The sequence below is a fragment of the Podarcis melisellensis genome (genome assembly GCF_964234715.1).
Source record: "Podarcis melisellensis genome assembly, chromosome: 15".
Classification (NCBI taxonomy): domain Eukaryota; kingdom Metazoa; phylum Chordata; class Lepidosauria; order Squamata; family Lacertidae; genus Podarcis; species Podarcis melisellensis.
The window spans coordinates 10,912,107-10,933,142 of NC_138532.1; the positions used below are offsets into that span (position 1 = coordinate 10,912,107).

The 21,036-nt window shown below is 41.6% G+C and overlaps 2 protein-coding genes across 3 annotated transcripts in view; one reads left to right on the top strand and one right to left on the bottom strand.

The window, feature by feature from the left end:
- The window catches only part of FEZ1 (fasciculation and elongation protein zeta 1), a 186,277-nt gene that overhangs the window by 71,638 nt on the left and 93,603 nt on the right, over positions 1–21,036 (top strand). The window lies entirely within an intron of this gene.
- RETSAT (retinol saturase) overlaps positions 1–21,036 on the bottom strand; it is a 32,417-nt gene that overhangs the window by 5,469 nt on the left and 5,912 nt on the right. For both annotated transcript variants that reach the window (XM_081890962.1, XM_081890961.1), the window contains exons 2-9: positions 20,661–20,843; positions 19,354–19,595; positions 17,872–18,073; positions 16,540–16,737; positions 14,479–14,598; positions 5,395–5,533; positions 1,487–1,596; positions 452–618 (exon numbers count right to left, since the gene is read on the bottom strand). In XM_081890962.1, the coding sequence (XP_081747088.1) occupies positions 452–618; positions 1,487–1,596; positions 5,395–5,533; positions 14,479–14,598; positions 16,540–16,737; positions 17,872–18,073; positions 19,354–19,595; positions 20,661–20,843 (1,361 nt within the window). The remainder of the gene's footprint in view (positions 1–451; positions 619–1,486; positions 1,597–5,394; positions 5,534–14,478; positions 14,599–16,539; positions 16,738–17,871; positions 18,074–19,353; positions 19,596–20,660; positions 20,844–21,036) is intronic.

Genomic DNA, 21,036 nt, shown 5'->3' on the forward strand with positions numbered 1-21,036 from the left:
CTTTTACAATCTTCTTGCTGCTACAGTATTTTAAACTTGGTCGAGATGTTCTGGTCCCAAACTGTTCACAGTTTGGGGCCAGAACATCTCGGGAACTGTACCATCTCCTTAAGAAACCTTGGGGCTTTAAGGGAAGGGAAATGGAAACAGAGAGAGCGAAAGCAACAGATAGACAGAAAGTATAATTTCTGCTTCCAAAAGGACAGAGGCAGTCATCCTGAGCCCTAGCTGATCTTATGAGCTTGCTGAATAAGCTATCAGTAATGTCTCTAACCTCAATTGACCTCAAAAGGATGGGAGCATCACTATCCTTAGGCTATGCCAAATCTAGGACTTTATGTGCAAACAATTTTCTAAAACACCATGCTAGAAATTATTTAAAGAGAGCTGAAAAGTTCCTTCTTTGCTGCTGTTTGCACAACTGATGGTGCAAGACAAGGAGTGCCCTTACCTTATCTTTTATTTGAGGGTAAAATTTCAGAACCGTTTCCATTATGTTGTCCACAAAACAGTTTTTGAAGGCCTCATACTCCGCTCCCCTCTTAGTAACCTTTTCCTCCTTCCATTCCTCAAACCATTCATATTTTGCAACTGCCAGGACAATTAGAGTGGACTTGCCTATAATGAAAAGGGCACAAAGCGTTTCATTAGTGATGTGGTTGCCATAAAGGGACATCTTACCACCCCAGATTATTGCAGAAGATTTGGCAGGTGTCGAGGGCGCACGTTTCACAAACCTGGGCATTCTATGACACCTCAACTCATACAACCATCAGCACTCTAGGGCCTTTGGCCAGCGACCCAAGCTCTATTGACCTGAATACTGTCAGCTAGGCTGAAATTGGCTGTCTGACGTTGCAGCCCAATGGAGAGGCATATAAAGTTCTTCCTCCTAGTCTGGTTTGGCTATCTGAACAAACTGTATTGTCCTCACTCAGTGGCCCAACTGTTCAGTCTGGTATCTGGCCTCTGTGACGATGACATCTTATTTCCCTGATCTGGTATCCCAGCCCATTCATGATCACATCTCAAGCCCATCACACTACATCAAATCCAAACCCTTTAACAAAGTAAGTCATGGGCCCATCAGTGAATCTGGATCCTAAGATCCACTCTCCTTTAGATTGCTCTCTGCGTTTCCAAGATTCTGTCGTCTATGGTAGTTCGGGGTAGTGGTAGGGTGTCGATGGAAGAGAACTACCCCCCCAAGTTGGGGATAATCTCTTGGGGGCTGCTCACTGGCAGTGGGTGAATTCTTAACCAAGTGGTGGGCAGGACCACAAGCCAAAGCAGGTGGGGCACCCTTTTTCTCTTTTCCTTCCCATCTCCTTTCATTCCAGAATTCCAGGCTAAGATTTGCATGTAGCTTTAGGGCCACAGGTTGCCCAACTCTGAGCTACAAAGCCCCCCCTGCTGGCTCTTCTCCATTTCCTCCCACCCCTTAAGAAACATGATGTTGCATTGCTGCTTCAAACGGCACCCATACCTGGGTATCTCTTCTCCCAGAGGGGGTCCTTAGCCGATGGAGAACCAATGTATAGCAAGGGAATATTCTCTGGAGCGGTTTCTCTCGAACAATTGAAGTAACGAACGAACCTATCAAGAAAGAAGACTTACTCTGAACTTTGACTTCATAATGTGTACAAATGATCAAACTATACTATTAATGCTGGAGACGGGGAAAAGATTGAGAGAGTTGAAAGTGTCTACAATTTCTGCGGCTTATAACTTTTTGCCTGGGCTAAATTTTTAAGCCTTCTCTCCTGTCTCCCACAAGGGAAAGCCGGGTGGGGGCAGTGTACACTGTTGAATGCCTTTGGAAAAAAGCGTGCTGTGCTGCGATGAAAGCTACATTCCTTTGGAGTGTAAGCATAGAAAAAACAAAACTACCAGGCTCCAGGAGGAAACATGTCAGAGCACTTGTGCTTACCAAATCAGATATACTATTTTCACAGCCAGTTAAAAATAAAAAAATGTGTTAAACCAAGAGAAAGTTTTGAAAATTCAGTTCAGATCTACCCAACCCAAATACAGTCAAGAGAATTAGAATTTAGAGCGCCAGAGTTTAGTTCTGCACCTCCATAAAGGCCCACTCCATAAAACCATTGTACAAGATCATCTCAGGTGCTTTTTCTACAGACAAGAGCAAAGACAAGGAGCTATGGACACAGCAGCCAAGGGAGCTAAAATTTGGCTGCTAAGTGAACATTATTGATCAACTACTGGCAAGTATCTAATTTGCATTTGTTTACAGTTATGAGTTGTATATATGAACAAATAAAATAACACTCTCAAAGGCAGCTTTCACAAAGGATGGCAAACCATAAAGCCAAGTCTGTTCTTGGCTGACCAATCCTGCTGGTCTGAGGGAAGGAGCGAAGCATTAATGGCAAACAAACAATTAGCTATGATTTGTCGTGATTTGCAAAGTGGGCCAGTTAAACTGACATTACCTCCTCCCTAAGAAGTCAAGATAGGGTACAAACAAGCAAGTTTGTAGAAAAATGGTCCTGGTTTATAAATTCTGGGAATGAGACATTTCATAAGATTTGGCTATCTGTTTAGCGTGGTCCGGCAATTCTAGTATTATTATTTGGAAACTGAAACTTGATCTCGTATCATTAATTTTAGTGGTATTATCATTTATAATCATGCTGTTTATTTTACATTATTACCTCCTAGAACAGGCATGCCCAAACTCGGCCCTCCAGATGTTTTGGGACTACAACTCCCATCATCCCTAGCTAACAGCACCAGTAGTCAGGGATGATGGGAATTGTAGTCCCAAAAAACATTTGGAGGGCTGAGTTTGGGGATGCCTATCCTAGAAGATTTAAGACGCTCAGTACTTTAACCTTAAATTCATATAATTTTGCAAAACCTGTGTTAGCCAGCAGTGTGTGGGGGTGGAAAACAAGAGATGAGAAGACCCTTCCTAGATTTTTTTTTTTAAAGTCCCTCTAGTCCTGCTTTCTGTTTCCCATGGTGGCAGTCAGATGCCTCTCAAAAACCAAACAGCAAGGCATGAAGGCAACAGATTTCACTTGCTGTTGCCCTCAAGCAACTGGTATTCACTGCGGCTCCCTTTAGCTTCAACAGCCAAAAGCCACTTAGAGGTTATTGAAAAAGATCTATCAGATGGGGACAATTGGAAATTGCAGAGTATGGAGAAAATGAAGGATAAAGTGCGAGACTGGTTACATTACGCTCAGATTAAGGAAACTTTTAAAAGTGACAAAAAGTTAGGATTCCAGGTGGAGAAATCGAAGTTGGAAACAGAGCTGTTAGAACCTAAGACTAAGGTACTTTCAAGAATGTATAATTTGCTGCTGAAATGGAATACGCAAGACGAAATGGTTAAGTCGGCTATGATAAAATGGGCACAGGACATTGGGCATAACATTATGTTTGAGGACTGGGAAAGGTTGTGGACCACTGGGTTGAATTTCACTGCATGTAATGCTTTGAAAGAAAATGTAATGAAAATGATATACAGATGGTACATGACCCCAGTTAAACTTGCCAAAATATACCATTCGTCTGATAACAAATGTTGGAAATGTAAAGAAAATGAAGGAACATTCTTCCACCTCTGGTGGACATGCCCTAAAGTGAAGGCCTTCTGGGAAATGATATATAATGAGTTGAAAAAGGTGTTTAAGTATACCTTTACCAAGAAACCAGAGGCCTTTCTTTTGGGCATTGTCGACCAGAAGGTGTTAAAGAAAGATAGAACATTTTTCATGTACGCAACAACAGCAGCAAGGATACTACTCGCTAAGAACTGGAAAACTCAAGATCTACCCACACTGGAATAATGGCAGATGCAACTGATGGACTATATGCAATTGGCGGAGATGACTGGCAGAATCCGAGACCTGGGAGAAGAAAGGATTGAAGAAGATTGGAAGAAATTCAAGACCTACCTGCAGAAATATTGTGACTTAGTGGAATGTTAAGAAGGATGCTTGGTTATAAATAATTGGCCATCATTAAAATAGATTAAGAATTGAGGATAAGAGAGATTAAGAGAAACAATTAGTAGGAGAACTATTTTACGGTATTTAAGCATGTGGTTATAGATTTGGAAATAAGATGATAATTTGCTTGACAAAATTTATTAAAGATGTAAATGGGAGCGGGAGACGCGAGGAAGCTCAAGAATATTATGAAATTTTGTTAAAACAAGGCAATAATGTTTATTATTATTGTATTTTCTTTCTAAAAACCTTAATAAATATTTATTAAAAAAAAGAAAAGAAAAAGATCTATCAGAAAAAACGACCTTCTAAAAAGTTAGCGGCCACACCACCACACTGTTGCCTGATTAATTCCATAGTTTAGCTATCCAATAAATGAAGAAGCATTTTCTTTTGTCTCCTGCTAATTGGTTCTACTGGGTGACGGACAGAGCTGTTCCGCCTGGCCTTTGGTTTGGACTCCGTCTGACCCTTATGTTTTCCCTCCCCTTATGGTCTTGATTTATTGACTATTTTTAAAATGAGGCTACATTTTAAATTGCATTTTAACCTGTATTTTAAATTGGGTTTTCCCTCCCTCTCTTTCCCCCTTATGATGTTTTTACTGTGATTTTATTGGTGTTAGCCGCGCTGAGCCCGGCTCTGGCCAGAGAGGGTGGGGTATAAATAAAATTATATTATTCTTATTCTTATTCTTATTCTTATTCTTATTATTATTATTATACCACTGACAGACTTCTCTCACTACCTACCCCTCCTTGGGTCACTTTATTCCTTCGCCCCCCTCAAATAAAAAGTCCCCAAATGTTCATTTCCTCATTAGGAAACTCCTGGGTTATTTTGGTTTCATGCAGTGCTTTTTTTTCCTGGGGGGGACGCAGAGGTACGCATACCCCTAAACATTTTGTGATTATTAAGGTTGAGAAATAAGTAATAAGGATTTGCTGAGTTAACAATTTAAATTGGAATACAAGAAGGGGAGGTGTGAGGAGGTCTGAGAAATAAGGTAAAAGAAAATAAGCAATTGAAATTTTATGTGTTTTTATTTTTTGTATGTTTGTTATTTTTTGTTTGTTTTTGTTTTTGTTTTATTATTGAAAATGCCAATAAACATTTAATAATAATAATAATAATAAATTGTGATTCTAAGTTTAGCCTCATCGAGGGGCGGTATTTCAATATGAGTAGGAAAATGAGAGTACCCCTAAACATTTTTTTTATATAGAAAAAAAGCACTGGTTTCATGCATACTGAAGGATGAGCCAAGGGTGATGCCATCTTGGATATGACTTCTACGATTTCGGCCATATGACTGAGTTGAGAGAAGGTTCTCCTCACTCCATATCGCTGTGGTCAAATAAATTTCAAATTTCCCCTAACTCTTAGGTGGTTCGGTAGCAAAGTTACACCTTACGCTTCACTGAAGTTGCTGTGTCGGTAGATGTAGTAGTTCTTAGCTTCAAATCCCAGTTCTTCCTTGGAACCTTTGAGTCCGATGAAGAGGCTGATTCCTGCTATGCCATGATTCATCATGGAGAGCTGGTTCTGAACACCTGCCCAAAGACCAACAGAGGGAAGTAAAATGGGGGAAGACGAGGCAGGTAAGCTCTAGAAGTAAAATTATGAATCAAAACAGCACCATCCGTTGGCACAGAAATGGAAGCAGGAAGAAATCCCGACGAAAGAAGAATGGCAGACGAAATTAATGGAATATGCAGAATTGGACAAAATGACAGGAAGAATTCGAAACCTGCGGGAACAGAGATTTACAGAAGATTGGAAGAAATATATGAACTATTTGAAGAGCAATTGTAACCAACAAATTATGCTAGTAGGTCTATAAGAAGTTTTGTAAGGAGAAATATATGAAACATTACAAATTAGATAAAGAATAGAGATATTGGTTATGAGTTTTAAATGTAACAGGGAAAGTAAGAAATGTATACTAAGAGATTAGACTGGAAAATTTTCAGACAGGATTGATGGAAGTCAAAAAATTGTATAAGATGTAAAAGCATGTTTAATTATTGTTGAAAATGGTATGTTAAAAAACTAATAAAAAATTATAAAAAAACAAAACAGCACCCTCTGGCATCTTAGATTGGGAAATTGGAATAAAAGCAACTTTTTAAAGCCAACCTCCCTCCCTCACGGACCCCCCAAAAAGGTGCACCTTGTTGGATTCAATGTGCACACTTATGTGCTAAGCTTTTTATAGCTTTGAAAGTCGAGCTCTCCAACCAATAGGTAGAGGAACTCCTGGAACTGAGCCCAGAAGCGTATGAGGTATATCTGAATGAATTTAGTCATACACATACAAGGTAATATAAGTTGCCTTTCTAGAGTACGGTAATTTGTTGCACAAGATATTGGTCCTAAGCAACATGAAGGAGAACACGCTTTACCCCAAAACAACAAGACAGAGGTGTACAAGGGATTTGCATATTCACTTTTCTTTCTGGGTAACATGAAGGAGAAACTTGGTCATCTCACTTAAAATGAGATGTGCAAGTTCTTCCTTGGGATGAACCTTCCCCCTCCCCCCAAAAATATGCTCTTTACCTTAAGATTAGGTAGCAGCTATGAAACATCACTAGCTTTTACTCCTACCAAACATTAATTTCCATCTCTTACCTTTGCTGTATGACCTGCGCCATGTGAAGGTAACTTTTAACCTCTCCTTGGGATGCAACTGCCCAACTCATTCTCCTTATTCACTATATCTATCCATCTATCTATATCTATCTATCTATCTATCTATCTATCTATCTATCTATCTATCTATCATCATCTATCTATATCTATCTATCTATCTATCTATCTATCTATCTATCTATCTATCTATCTATATCTATCTATCTATCTATCATCTATCTATCTATCTATCTATCATCTATCTATCATCTATCTATCTAATTAGTTACACTTTTCAAGTTTATACATTTCACTAGTTTTAAGATCAATTTAACGTTTGAAAATTTGACAACAAAATTAAGAGCTTCTGGGACACTGTTTATGAGGAGTTGAAAAGAAATATTTAAACAAACTTTTATAAAGAAACCAGAAGCCTTTTTATTGGGCATATTAGACATCCCAAATGAAAATAAGAGAATATTCCCTTACGCATCATTGGCAGCAAGAATTTTAATTGCAAAAAAATGGAAAAGTGGAAAAGTACCAACACAAAAAGAGTGGCAAGACAGATTATTTGATTATCTTGAATTGGCAAAAATGATGGATGCAATTAGCGAACAGTCTAACAAAAAAAATATTAAAAAGCCTGGGGAGTGTACAGAAATTACTTTAAAAAAAAACAGTGCCCCCAAATCAAAACCTGGATTTGCTTTGAGTAATTTTTGCAAAACAAATTATGGTCTACAAGCATAGTATATGGAGAAGAGTAGAAATGATGAAATGAGAAAGAAACAGTTTCTTTCAGACACGAAACCAGAACTGCTTTGAGGAGGAAGGAAGTCTATTAGAATAGAATACGAATTGGAAAGAGAAAATAGGGTAACATAAGTCCGTATCTAAGAACTTTCAGATTTATGACTATATGTTTGTCATTTGTTTCGTGGTTTTTTTTTAGTTTGTTTCTTAAGTGTCGTGTGTGTGCGTGTTGTAATGAAACGTTAATAAAAAGCATTTTAAAAAATAACGTTTCAAAGTTTGACTTTCTTCCCCCTCTTTCTGCGGTTCCTTAAATTTATTTTTTAATATCTTCTGCATATCCAAATTTGTTTAATTTGCTTGTTTAATTATCTACGGTACTTTAAATATATACTCTTACGAAACTGCAGGTTATTACAATAATACTGCCAGTGTTTTTATCTGTTTGCAATTTATCTGTAAATATTCAATAAACCATTTCCATTCTTTTATAAAAAAGTTTGTTATCTTGATTTTGCCATTTCTGTATATTCCATAAGTTTTTGTATCCACTGTTCCTTTACTGGGACTTCTGCTTCTTTTCACTTTGGGGCAAGTAGCATTCTTGCTGCTGTAGTAGCATAACATACATAAATAAATTTCTATACAATTTAGGTAGCTCTGTCCCTATAATTCCCAAAAGAAAAGCTCCAGGTGTTTTTTTTACACAAGTTATTTTGAACATCCTTTTCAATTCATTGCATATCATTTCCCAATAAGCTTTAACCTTATTACAAGACCACCACATATGATAAAAAGAACCTTCTTTCTCTTTACATTTCCAACACTTGTTTGATTTAGATTTCTACATTTTTGCCAGTTTATTCGGTGTTAGGGTCCTTAATTACAATAAGAAAGTTTCCTACCTGCAGAATTCTATGTTAGGTACCTATTAGAACATTAGATTCCCAGCGTTATCTCTTGTAATTGCCAACTTTCTTTCTGAGGTGGTCAGGATCAGAGAGTACTTTGTATTAGATGAAAGTCTGAAACAAGCCTAGTTTTATTCATTGTCCAAATAGTATGAGTGCTTTTAATGTGTTTTTATCGTATTGGAATCTATTTGTGAACCACAATGAAGAATTCATTGATTGATTAATTGATTGATTGAATAAGAAAGTTTCCTGTACCTTACTTTATTCCCCCCCCCCCGCCAGCATTACTTAACCTAATTTAAACTTAACCTAATTTAATTCAATATTCCAACTTCAGTTCATGGAAACCTCTGAGCTATTGGAATATTAAAGTGGATCTGCAATTCAGAATTATTCTCCAAGTGTCCTAGAGGAACACTTCATTTCAACGATTGTCTATATCTTGAGTCCTATTTGGTCAAAACAATTTTTACTCCTGAAAAAGGGATAATTCCAGGAGTAGCTGTCGGAAAGGGAGGTTGACTGAGGGTAAATGGTTTTACGTGAGCAGGTGCATAATCTCCTGCTAAAAGTTAATCACAGAATCAGGGTGGCATAGAAGGTCAAGTTAAATCTCCCATTAGCTTTAGACATCTCAAGTTAATTTTTTACAGTTGAAGAACTCTTAGGAGTTCACTAGGACTCCTGTCATCTTGTGCCAACTTTTCACCTCAAGGTCTTTTTGTCAAGGATAAACAACTGCTGCCCCAGAAACTTACGTGAAGGAGACTCAAATCCTCTTACGCGCGGCTGTTCATTTAACAAAATACAAGGTTATTTTTTACTTTTAAGAGAAAGGTATCCGCTGCTTGCACACATTACACTAATTAAACAGGTTTGTGCATCTATCAATCTAGATATCAATATCAATATCCTTGAAAACATATGGAACCCTTTATTGAATTCTGTCCCTGTATGCAAGTATTGCAAATTGCAAAGAGCGTGGCCAAGATGTTACAACGAGCAGATTTTCAGTGACATTTGGAAGAATATTTATTTTACATCCACCACCACCAGGTAATATGTAGCATACCTATTAATTTTATCCACTGGAGAATAGTGTAAGGTAAAGTTCAGAGTAAGGGCAAATTAATTTACATCAGGGTTGAGGAACCTGCTGCTCTCTGGATGTTGTTAGACTACAACTCCCATCATCCCTGATCATTGACCATGCTGACTGGGGCTATTGGGAGCTGAAGTCCTAACAGCATCTGAAGAACTGCAGGTTCTTCATCCCCTTTTGCACGATCAGCGTAGTATTGTGTATTTTTTGTAGGCAGGGCCATGGTTGGAATAGATGGGATTGGCCAACGCTCACTAAAAACAAAAGGACAAGCCAAGAAAGACAAAAGGAAACACTATTATTTGATTAGCTATTATTTATAAAGCAACTTGCACAACAGCAAGTGAACCAAAGACAAATGTATGACTTACACAAGATGCTTCAGACACCCCCCACAGTGTTTTAGTATTAAAATTATGGAGTGAAAAAACCTTACTGGGCATAGGTCATTCAATACAAAGGGCATTCTAATTAAGTCGTTCTCATGGATGACCATTAAAATTAATGGAATAACTGAAGTTCACTGATATCTGTAGGACTGCTATAAGCATGACAACATTGGCTGTCACCCAAGCATGTATTTGAGTTTGACACTTTTGAGTTTTGTAGTACTACATCTATTGATTGCCTGTAAAATATCTACCATAACAGACCATCTATGAAATGCTCAGGAAGCTTGTGGCATAATATATACAGTCATACCTTGGGATAAATGTGCTTCAAGTTAAGTATTTTCGGGTTGCGCTCAGTGGCACGTTACTTTCAGGTTTCGCCACTCATGCATGCGAAGATGGTCAAAATGATGTCACAAGCATGCGCGGAAGCGGCAAAACGGCAAAACGGATCCCGTTCACATCCCGAGGTACTACTGTCTTTAGTACCCAGTGTTTTCTGGTGTAGCATAGGTTTCTTGGGGGTTCTTTAGATTAATGGTCCTGTCACACAAAGGTCCATTCTTGATTAATGTCCCTCATTTTAACAGCTTAATTTAGGCGGGAAAAGACCTTTGGTCTTCCACGAACTTTTACCTAGTAGGAGCTATTCCATCAGGCTTCCTGAACTGGCTGGTCATTATAAGAACCGGTGCCTCAACTTGCTTTCCTCCCTTTTCCCTCCCCATCACTTTTTCCTCATGTGTCAATCGTAAGCTTATTGTAAGCCACCCTGGGTTTATGGACTACAGCTTTCTGCCTGCCCCACTTTAGATTACTTAAAAACCTGAAGCTCTACCTGTAACTTTTATATACTCTGCACTACCCAACATTGTACAGCTCATGTTAAGCACTTGGCAGCCTTTCCCCCTTTCACTCAGGCTCATTTGTTAAAGGAAATCTTTCTATTCAACACTGTGTTTATATCAAGAGCCTTAGAAGCAACACGTGAGCTTTCTTTCAAAGCTATTAAAATTTGCTTACAATTTGATCCTTCCAGAGCATACTGGTAGTCTGAAAAACTCCCATGAGATTTAGAAGGATTGTGCTAGCAAAACAGAGGACTGGCCGTTTTAAAAGAAAAACCACACGTAGTATTATTAGAGCTGAAAGGAAGTCTTGGAAAAGTTGAATCCTATTAAAGCCAATGCATAAATTCATCTCATGTTTACCACATCTTTATCCCTTATGGATTGGCCCCATAATTTGAGTCCTTTGACCCATAGCCTCTGATAGTGGGGATCATATGACAAGCAGAAACATGGCATTCTAGAACTTCTGTCCCACTTTTCAGTTAAAACATACTATTTTTTAAAAAGGCTGCAACACATTTCTGAACAGCAGCAGATTAAAATAGTTAAAATCAGAAGATAACGGGGGGGGGGGGAAGCTTAGGAAAAAATTGGCATACCAAGGCATACCAAAGCAAAACATTCTAGTACTCCTTTGTGCCATTTTTGCATTTTATTTTCTGTTGCAGTCAACAGGAATGTCAGTAGGGTTTCCCCCCTGAAGTAAATGTGTATTTTGTTTGTTAAATACTGACAATAATGCCATTTGCAGCAAATAAAAAACCGTTCTTTAGAAAGTCAGCATGTTCCATAGTGGATGTCACAACTCTGAAGGTTGAACTATTTTCAGTTTGATGTTAAATTAATTAGTAGTCACCCATTGTTGTTTAGTCGTTTAGTCATGTCCGACTCTTCGTGACCCCATGGACCAGAGCACGCCAGGCACTCCTGTCTTCCACGGCCTCCCGCAGTTTGCTCAAACTCATGCTGGTAGCTTCGAGAACACTGTCCAACCATCTTGTCCTCTGTCGTCCCCTTCTCCTTGTGCCCTCCATCTTTCCCAACATCAGGGTCTTTTCCAGGGAGTCTTCTCTTCTCATGAGGTGGTCAAAGTATTGGAGACTCAGCTTCACGATCTGTCCTTCCATTGAGCACTCAGGGCTGATTTCCTTAAGAATGGAGAGGTTCGATCTTCTTGCAGTCCATGGGACTCTCAAGAGTCTCCTCCAGCACCATAATCCAAAAGCATCCATTCTTCGGCGATCAGTCTTCTTTATGGTCCAGCTCTCACTTCCATACATCACTACTGGGAAAACCATGGCTTTAACTATATGGACCTTAGCTGGCAAGGTGATGTCTCTGCTTTTTAAGATGCTGTCTAGGTTTGTCATTGCTTTTCTCCCAAGAAGCAGGCATCTTCTAATTTCGTGACTGCTGTCACCATCTGCAGTGATCATGGAGCCCAAGAAAGTAAAATCTCTCACTGCCTCCATTTCTTCCTCTTCTATTTGCCCGGAGGTGATGGGCCCAGTGGCCATGATCTTCGGGTTTTTTTGATGTTGAGCTTCAGACCATATTTTGCGCTCTCCTCTTTCACCCTCATTAAAAGGTTCTTTAATTCCTCCTCACTTTCTGCCATCAAGGTTGTGTCATCTGCATATATGAGGTTGTTGATATTTCTTCCGGCAATCTTAATTCCATCTTGGGATTCATCCAGCCCAGCCTTTCACATGATGAATTCTGCATATAAGTTAAATAAGCAGGGAGAGAATATACAGCCTTGTTGTACTCCTTTCCCAATTTTGAACCAATCAGTTGTTCCATATCCAGTTCTAACTGTAGCTTCTTGTCTCACATAGAGATTTCTCAGGAGACAGATGAGGTGGTCAGGCACTCCCATTTCTTTAAGAACTTGCCATAGTTTGCTGTGGTCGACACAGTCAAAGGCTTTTGCATAGTCAATGAAGCAGAAGTAGATGTCTTTCTGGAACTCTCTAGCTTTCTCCATCATCTTCTAGCGCATGTTTGCAATTTGGTCTCTGGTTCCTCTGCCTCTTTTAGTAACAAGTTATAAGGAGCCTGCTAAAACCATTTTGGTTTCAGCAAGCCTAACCAGGCATGTAATTTTAGCATGTACGTAGTTTTAGTAAGTAGAAATGTTTTGTAATTACTATATATGTTTTGGTGGGTTTTTTGGTTGGAATATTTAATGACTCTCTTACTAGAACAAAAGGCACTCAGAAGCCTTTTGTTCTAGTAAGTGATATATAAATTTTGGTAAATAAAATCTTTAAAAACCCACAGTGTTTAAAATTTTGTCAAGCACTTGGAAAGGGAGGCCTATGAAGTCTTTTAGGGGAACCCTATAGTGCCATTTCATTCCAACTTGCAATAGCATGGTCATTTTATTACTGCGTCTTTTATGGTCTTCAGCTATATATTAGGCATTTTGGATACTTTTGGTGACAGAATACACACACAGCCCTGCAAAGCAGACTAGGTGGAGCAACCCAGGGAACGCACTGTAACCAAATTGGACCAAGGTCTTACAGAGATGGCAAAATGTTAGCTATTGAAGAGCCAAATGTTATATATGCAGTAGATCCCGGAACCTGCAGAGAATTCTAGGAGGTTGGTATAACCATTTCAGTTTAGGCACTATCAGGTGAAAGTTGTAGGACCTATGTTTCCTAGCTGTATCAACATGGGGAAACATTCCTGTTTCAATGCTGTGGATGGATAACTAAAAAGGAGGAAATAATGGAACAGAACATATCCGAGTAAAATTTGTCGTGGGCAAAAACAGCACGAAATTGGCTAAGACACAGCTAGGTCTGAAGACTGGTTTGGATTGCACTGAAAGGAACTCTGGGCAGTTTTCCAGGACTCTTTCAGGACTCTACACACATGCATAGCATGATTTGTCATGCTGTGGGTTAAACCACAGAGCCTAGGGCTTACCGATTGGAAGGTCGGCGGTTCGAATCCCCGCGACGGGGTGAGCTCCTGTTGCTCGGTCTCTGCTCCTGCCAACCTAGCAGTTCGAAAGCACGTCAAAGTGCAAGTAGATAAATAGGTACCGCTCTGGCGGGAAGGTAAACGGCGTTTCCGTGTGCTGCTCTGGTTCGCCAGAAGTGGCTTAGTCATGCTGGCCAAATGACCTGGAAGCTGTCTGGGGTCAAATGCCGGCTCCCTCGGCCAGTAAAGCGAGATGAGCGCCGCAACCCCAGAGTCGGTCACGACTGGACCTAATGGTCAAGGGTACCTTTACCACTCAAACAAACCATGAGTGGTAAACCAAAAATACAGCAAGGCTTGTTTTACAAGCTGCCTGCCCTATTCAGCCTTTCCATCCCCCTCTTTCACAATGGAGAGCACTGGGGGAAAGGTAAAAGTAAAGGACCCCCCCCAAAAAAACAACAACTGGATGTACACTTCCAAAATATAAGATAAACAATAAATAAAATAAAACCTACATACAGTTAGAGGTTAATTATTACTTCACTATTAATATACTACTTCTTAATTGTATTGCAGTTCAACAATTACTTTAATAAATTACATATTTTGTTACGTGCAAATGGTTTAGATACCTATTAGGTCCACAAATTACCATATAGCATATATTCAACACAAAAAAACAGCAACAATTTGTTGTTGACAAAGGACAGCCGGACATATATAGGGCCCCATTACCTCCAGTAGCTTAGGGCCTCATGAAACCTAAATCTGGCCCTGACTGTGTGCGAGTGAGAGAGCTCTAGCATGAAACGTATGTGTTCCCAGTAGTAAAATCTGCCCCCCTCCCATGGCTACAAACCCACCATACACCTACACAGTGGAAGCACAAATTGTCCTGTGTCCTCTTACCTGGCAAACCTCGCAATTCCTTTGGCAGGAGCTGCTCATAGGTGTTAAAGATGCCAGCATCAGAAATCACAACAGGAGCATAGACGTTAACAAGATCTTGACCTTTCTTTACGCTTACACCTGAAAATAAGACCAAAATGTGTTCAGACCGGGTAAAGTTTCTTTTTCATTGCTCTAATCATAGAGCAGGAAGAAATCCTTTCCGGCTGATCACAGAGAAGACTCAACCAATGACAATTCATAGCTGGAAGCTGGTAAGGAGGTGAGATTTTGTTTTTGTTTTTAATGTTTCTTTTTGGTGGCACCTCCAAGGGTCTCTGTTAGTTTTTACAGCAACCTTGCAAAGTATGCCAATACAATCATTCTCATTTTGCAGATGGTCTGAGGAAGAAGGGTTGGGGCGGGTGATCACTATTACAGGCAATCCTTCAACTGGCAAAAGAGGCTCAGTGAAATTAAGAGGGAGGGTTTAAGCATGTAAGCAGCTTAAACACCTTCAATGAAGTTTAATGTGGGTGGGAAGAGATTTGGTAGGATTGTTTATTGCCTTGGTTCACATGAAGGTTCAAGCGTCTCCTCTCTTTCCCTGTCCTTCACAAGAGACTCACTGACATACCTAAATTTCAGGCAAGACAAACGGCAGAGTGATGTTAATTTTTGCAAGTTAAATGCACCCTGGAAAATGTGCTGAAAGCAAAAGCATGTGGAGATTCCTTCTCTAAAGGATTCGAACCGCCGACCTTCCGATCGGTTTAACCGGTTTAACCCACAGCACCACCCGCGTCCCCAGAGAGACTACCTTACACTGCGTTTAAAACCAAAATCGCATTTGAATAGAAACTTTCTCAGGCGGCTAGTCATAGTCTTTATAACCCTGTACCTTCTTCCAGAAAGCAGAAGCTGAAAGAGATCATTTCCGGGGTGTGCACTATCCTGCACTATCTCTGCAGCTTTCTTATGGCACCTGGAAGCATAGATTTGATCAAAGGTAGGGTGGTGCTGTGGGTTAAACCACAGAGCCTAGGACTTGCTGATCAGAGGGTTGGCGGTTTGAATCCCCATGACGGGGTGAGCTCCCATTTCTCGGTCCCTGCTCCTGCCAACCTAGCAGTTTGAAAGCACATCAAAGTGCAAGTAGATAAATAGGTACCACTCTGGTGGAAAGGTAAACGGTGTCTCCGTGCGCTGCACTGGTTCACCAGAAGCGGCTTAGTCATGCTGGCCACATGACCCGGAAACTGTAAGCGGCTCCCTTGGCCAATAAAGCGAGATGAGCGCTACAACTCAAGAGTCGGTCACGACTGGACCTAATGGTCAGGGGTCCCTTTACCTTTACCTTTACCTAGGGAGAGTGCACCCAATTATTCTCTTCACAGTCTTTACAACCACAGCACCTTCCATCCAGGCATGCATTAGCTGCTGGACAAAAAACACTCAAGGGGATGAAAAGAGTACTTATGCCCCCAGGCCTGTGGTCCCCCTCTCCTGATGTAGCCAATCCTGAGCTTGATGGACCAGTAAAACAGCTTCCTACAACAGGGAGCTCTTGCATGGAAAAGCAAATAAGGGTAAGAGCCCCAGAATCTCTCGGTTTATAAATTAAAGCAGCGTGATCAAGGGGTTGTACATAAGTCCTTTGGCTTCCCATTTCTTCCCCATCCATGCAGCAATTCCTTGGGCTACACGGGATGCTTAAGGCACAATGCAAAGCACTCTGGATCTTCTTGTTATAATCCGCACAGCAATCCTCTAATACAGATCAGTATTGTCCTCATGTTGCAGGTGGGGACGGGGAGATGTGGCAAAGGTTACCTGAGTTAGCCAGGTGAGTTCATGGCAGAAACAATAATGCACGGAAACCTGTGGTTTCCATATATTTGTTAGACTACAGCTCCCATCCCCTCTGACCATGAGCCATGCTGTCTGGGGCTGATGGGAGCTGGAGTCCAGCACCATCAGGAGGGCCACAAGATCCTCTCCCCTGTTACACTGGGACCAGGATGGAATCTGAAATCCAGACTCTCAGCTGCTATACTAAAACAGCTCTGAGAAAGGGCTCACCACAGGCTTTTCCTTGCGAGTTCACCAAGATGCTCTGCACAGGTGCTTTGGTGAGGACAGCCCCTCCGGCGCGTTCAATGATGGGGATGGAGTGAAATGCGATTTCACTGGACCCTCCCTGAGGGTACCAGGCACCTTCCAAGAAATGATCGACAAGGATGGCGTGCAAAGGGAAGCTTGACTTCTCCGGAATGACTCCTGTAAGACACAGAACAAGGATTATTAAATCAGAAAGCTGAAACCGTAATTGTGGTTTAGCACACCCACCCCTACCTCTTGAAGTCCTATCCAAGCAAGGTCTACACAGGAATGGTCCAAGTCTACACACTCCATGTAAGTCAGCTTGGAAATTAAGTCCATTAAAATATTAGCTCACAGTGCACCATGAAATATATAATGCCATGTCTAATCAAAGATAGTCATTTGTGGCCTTAGGGCTGGTGGTGTCTGCATAAGAGCTGCCTCTGTTTTATTTCTTAGAGGATATTTTTTACTTCCTTACCCAAACATTACATTCACCCCATGAGGCTCTCCTTTGCCCCCTCCTATCATCTGAAGTTAGGCAAATGGGAACAGGATGGAGGCCTTTTTGGTTGTGGCCCCTGCTTATAGGAATGCTCTTCCTAAAGAGGCTCACCCGGTACCTATTCTGATGCCACTCTCAGGCCAGTCAGGAACATTTCTATTTGCCTCGGCTTTTATTTCTTTTGCTGAAGTTTTCTGGCACATTCTGTTTGAGGGGTGGTTCAGATATACGAAGTCAGTTTATTAAGCTGACAAAGAGCATTGATCCAACATGTTTACCTGTCTCCCGCCCCCTCATCAGCTTGCTAACCATTTGCTATATATATATATATATATATATATATATATATATATATCTGAAATACACTCACATTTCAAAAGGCTCCTATAGAAAATGGATAGTCTGACTAAGCAGAGATTAAAACAGTTTCCGGGTTTCTATGGAACAAGAAAACCTGGTTTCAACTAACACTTGGCCCAGAACTTGCCCTCAGCTTTCAGTGTGAAAAGAAAAATTAAAAGCAGGATGCTACCCTGCTGAGCTTCTCCACTTCCATCACACTTCATTTGTGGCCACTCGTAGGCACAGGGAAATTAAACACAATGACATGTCTCACTTTTGATATTTACTGTATGATACCAGGGTAAAAAGAGACTAAGGGCCACCACTTTCAATGGCAGCCACGTTGATATACTTGTCTAGCATTGTCTAGTTCCACCCACAGTTACAAGTTTCAGCCCCCTTAAAAGGGGCAAAGGGGTTACGATGCACATGCCTTTGAGGCAGCAGGGGACAGCATCACCTACCATAGGTAGGGAAGATATAAGTGAACACTGCTCTCAGGTCTGCATTTGTCGTGAACTCAGCCGCCACTTCCGACAGAGTTTTGGATATCATCCTAAAGAAAGGGGAGATCAAAGCCAGCAAGCCGGTGCAGTGAAGAAACCAAACCAAGGGCATCGGGAGCATTTTCAGAATTGCCATGTGGGCGCTCCCTTTGGCGACTCTCTGCGGGAGGGCGGGAAAGCAGGGCGGGGAGGTGGGAAGAGAGAAAAGAGATGACGTTTAATGCACACCTGAAAGACGCAGCACGAGACCTCAGCAGTTACAAGCACAAGAACTGAGGACTTCGGCATTCGCTAGGAAGATAGAAGCGGTTGTAGAGCATTTGGCAAAACAGAAGCACAGCCACGGCTGAGCGGAAGAGCGCATGCTATGCAGCTAGCAAGTGGATCAGCTAGCAAGTGGTTGGAAAGACTGACCCCCGCCCCCAAGATCCTGGAGAATTTTTTATACTTGACTAGAGGGACCAAGAAGGAAACTTCCTTTGTTCAGAAAGCACGGTGGATATTCAGAACCAGCCAAACTATGGATGCGTGGGGTACAAGGAGTAAAATTATTATTATTATTATTATTATTATTATTATTATTATTATTAGTGCTCCAGGATTTAGAAGCCTCTACATTGGGACCAAGGCTGCTTCCTTTTTGCTGCAGCTGGTAAAGGCCCTTTTGATAACCTTGGTAAATATATGCGTTATTTAAAGTTACACATTTTGTGAGGTAGATTCAGCTGAGAAAGCAAAACTGACTTCAGCACTGTCCCGGGATCATCACAGTCAAGAAGGTATTTGAGATCCCAAGTCACATAGCTTGTTCTCTGTGGCAGGCAATACCCTCCGATGGTCATTTTGTGATGACCCTCCCAGAATATGTCCTCAAATTTCACACTCACCCAAAACATCTGGGGATCTCGGCAGCCACCATAGCACCCACAATAAAAAAATATAAGGCTGCAGTGCTGTTGAAGAAATTTAAGCTGACCCTATATGTTTTAGTTGCTTAATCTGTTGAGTTTGCATAACCTTGCAGGTAGGTAAAGACATTTTTAAAGCAAGGAATAGTCCTTTGTTCTTAGATGGTGAACATATACGGCAAAGCAGGCAACAGAAGCGGGCTGCTTCTCTTGTGTTGGAGAGAAGAGGGATTGCCTTTTAAAATGCTGCTTGCTTTCTGCAATTTGTATATGCACTTGTAGTTAAAAAAATATCCCCGGTCTGATGAACCAGGGCACCTTTTTAGTTCACCTACGGCAAATCCTTTGAATACCTACTCAGAAGTAAGCTCTGCTGAGATCAATGGAGCTTACTTCAAGGCTAGATTGCATTCTAGATTGCATTTCAAAAGTGTCAAAAATATCAGTTAATCTAACAAATGGGTTTAAGACTGTGCAGCCATAATACAAAATCAAAGGTCTTTCACCAAGGTGCAATGAAAAAAATGGTTACCTTGACAAGCGTCACAAATCTGTCAATATTAGCTTCTTCACCAGGAAATTGCTTCTTTAGGCCTTTGACATATTCCTTCTCCCCACTGTATAGGTAATACTTCTTGCAGCTGTCAAGATCTCCCAGGATGACGGTATCAAAGGGAGAGTCCATCTGGGCCCATTGGAGCTGCCCGTCCGTGAGTTGATCAATCATCACACGTAGGATAGAGTTCTCCTGCATCTGCCCAATGTAATGGATTCCTGGAAGGCAATGGGTCAAGTGTCATAATGGAAAAGTGATAACGAAAGAGATTAGGTGTGTGTGCTGTGCATCTTTCACGGTTGGCCTGCTTGGGGAGTCGGGTGGGTGGTGGAACAAGCAACTGATTTCAGTCCACAAGTGATACACAACACTGCATAATTGATGACTCCACCCTGGTAATTTGCGTTCTGCTTCCTTTGCGTTTAAATTGAAATACTTTATTGTCACTTGTACAACTTGTATACAGTGAGATTACACAAGCACCCCCCACTCAGCTCTCTTAGTCTGCTGTTATCTTTCCATTCAGCAGCCTAACAGCCCATGGATAGAAGCTGTCGGTGTGACTAATCATGCTTCTATATCTTTTGCCTGAGGGCAGGAGATCAAGAAAGTGCCGGCCAGGGTGTGACTCATCACCAGTTTTGTGCGTGAGTAGGTGAAGTATTGGGAGCTCAGAGCCGCAGCGCTGCCATCTTGGAATATGAAGACTAAATGAAGGATGGGGGACAATGTAGCGATGACATAATTGTGTCCATGTGTAGCAGACAGCGAGAGACATGTAGTTTTGTCAGGAGTCGAACTGCAGCAGATGGTATTTGCTGGAATCAATTCCTTTCTGGATAGGAAATGAATAAGCCAAGACTGGCAATTTCTGCGAGAGTTATCCAACATCCCTATATGTATGCAGCGGCATAGCAAGGGGGTGGGTGGGGGTGGTTCGCCCCAGGTGTCACCACTGAGGGGGGTGACAAAATGTCAGGCGGCACTCACCATGAGGCCTGCAGCATGCCCGAGCCACACATCTCTCCTGGGAGTGACGCAGTGGCTTGGGCGCCCACAGGCTCCGCGCTGCCCCAAACAGTCCACCCGCTGCCTCCCCCTCAGCTGTAGGGTTGGTGAGTGGAAGGAGGAAGGCAGACTCCTCGGAGGCCCCATGCTGCCCCCGTGGGCGGCTGGCCCCGCCCCGGGCACATGGCACAGGCGCCCAATCGGTTTGCTCCACTGCTGCATGTATGTAGTTGTAACTGCTCAGGCCCACTCCCTGATTGTGTGGATCACCTTACCTACGTCAAACTCGAAACCTTTCTCGTTGAAGGTATGGCAGCAGCCCCCTGCCTTCCCATGCTGCTCCAAGACCAGCACACGCTTCCCAGCTTTAGAGAGCATCACGGCCACCGCCAGGCCCCCATAGCCGCTTCCAATGACAACAGCATCTAGGCCGTCAGGAACCTTGTCCCTGGAAAAGACTGGGAGACGGGGACAGAAGACATGAGCATCTTCCTATGGTATCATGTAGCCGGGCTAGCTATTAGGCTATAGCATAAGAACGTAAAAGCCACATAATCTGGCATGTATTATCCCTGCCCTGTTCCAAACACCATTCTCCCTGACCCCCCAACCTCCAAAGTAATCCTGTTGCTATAATCCTCGACCTACCTC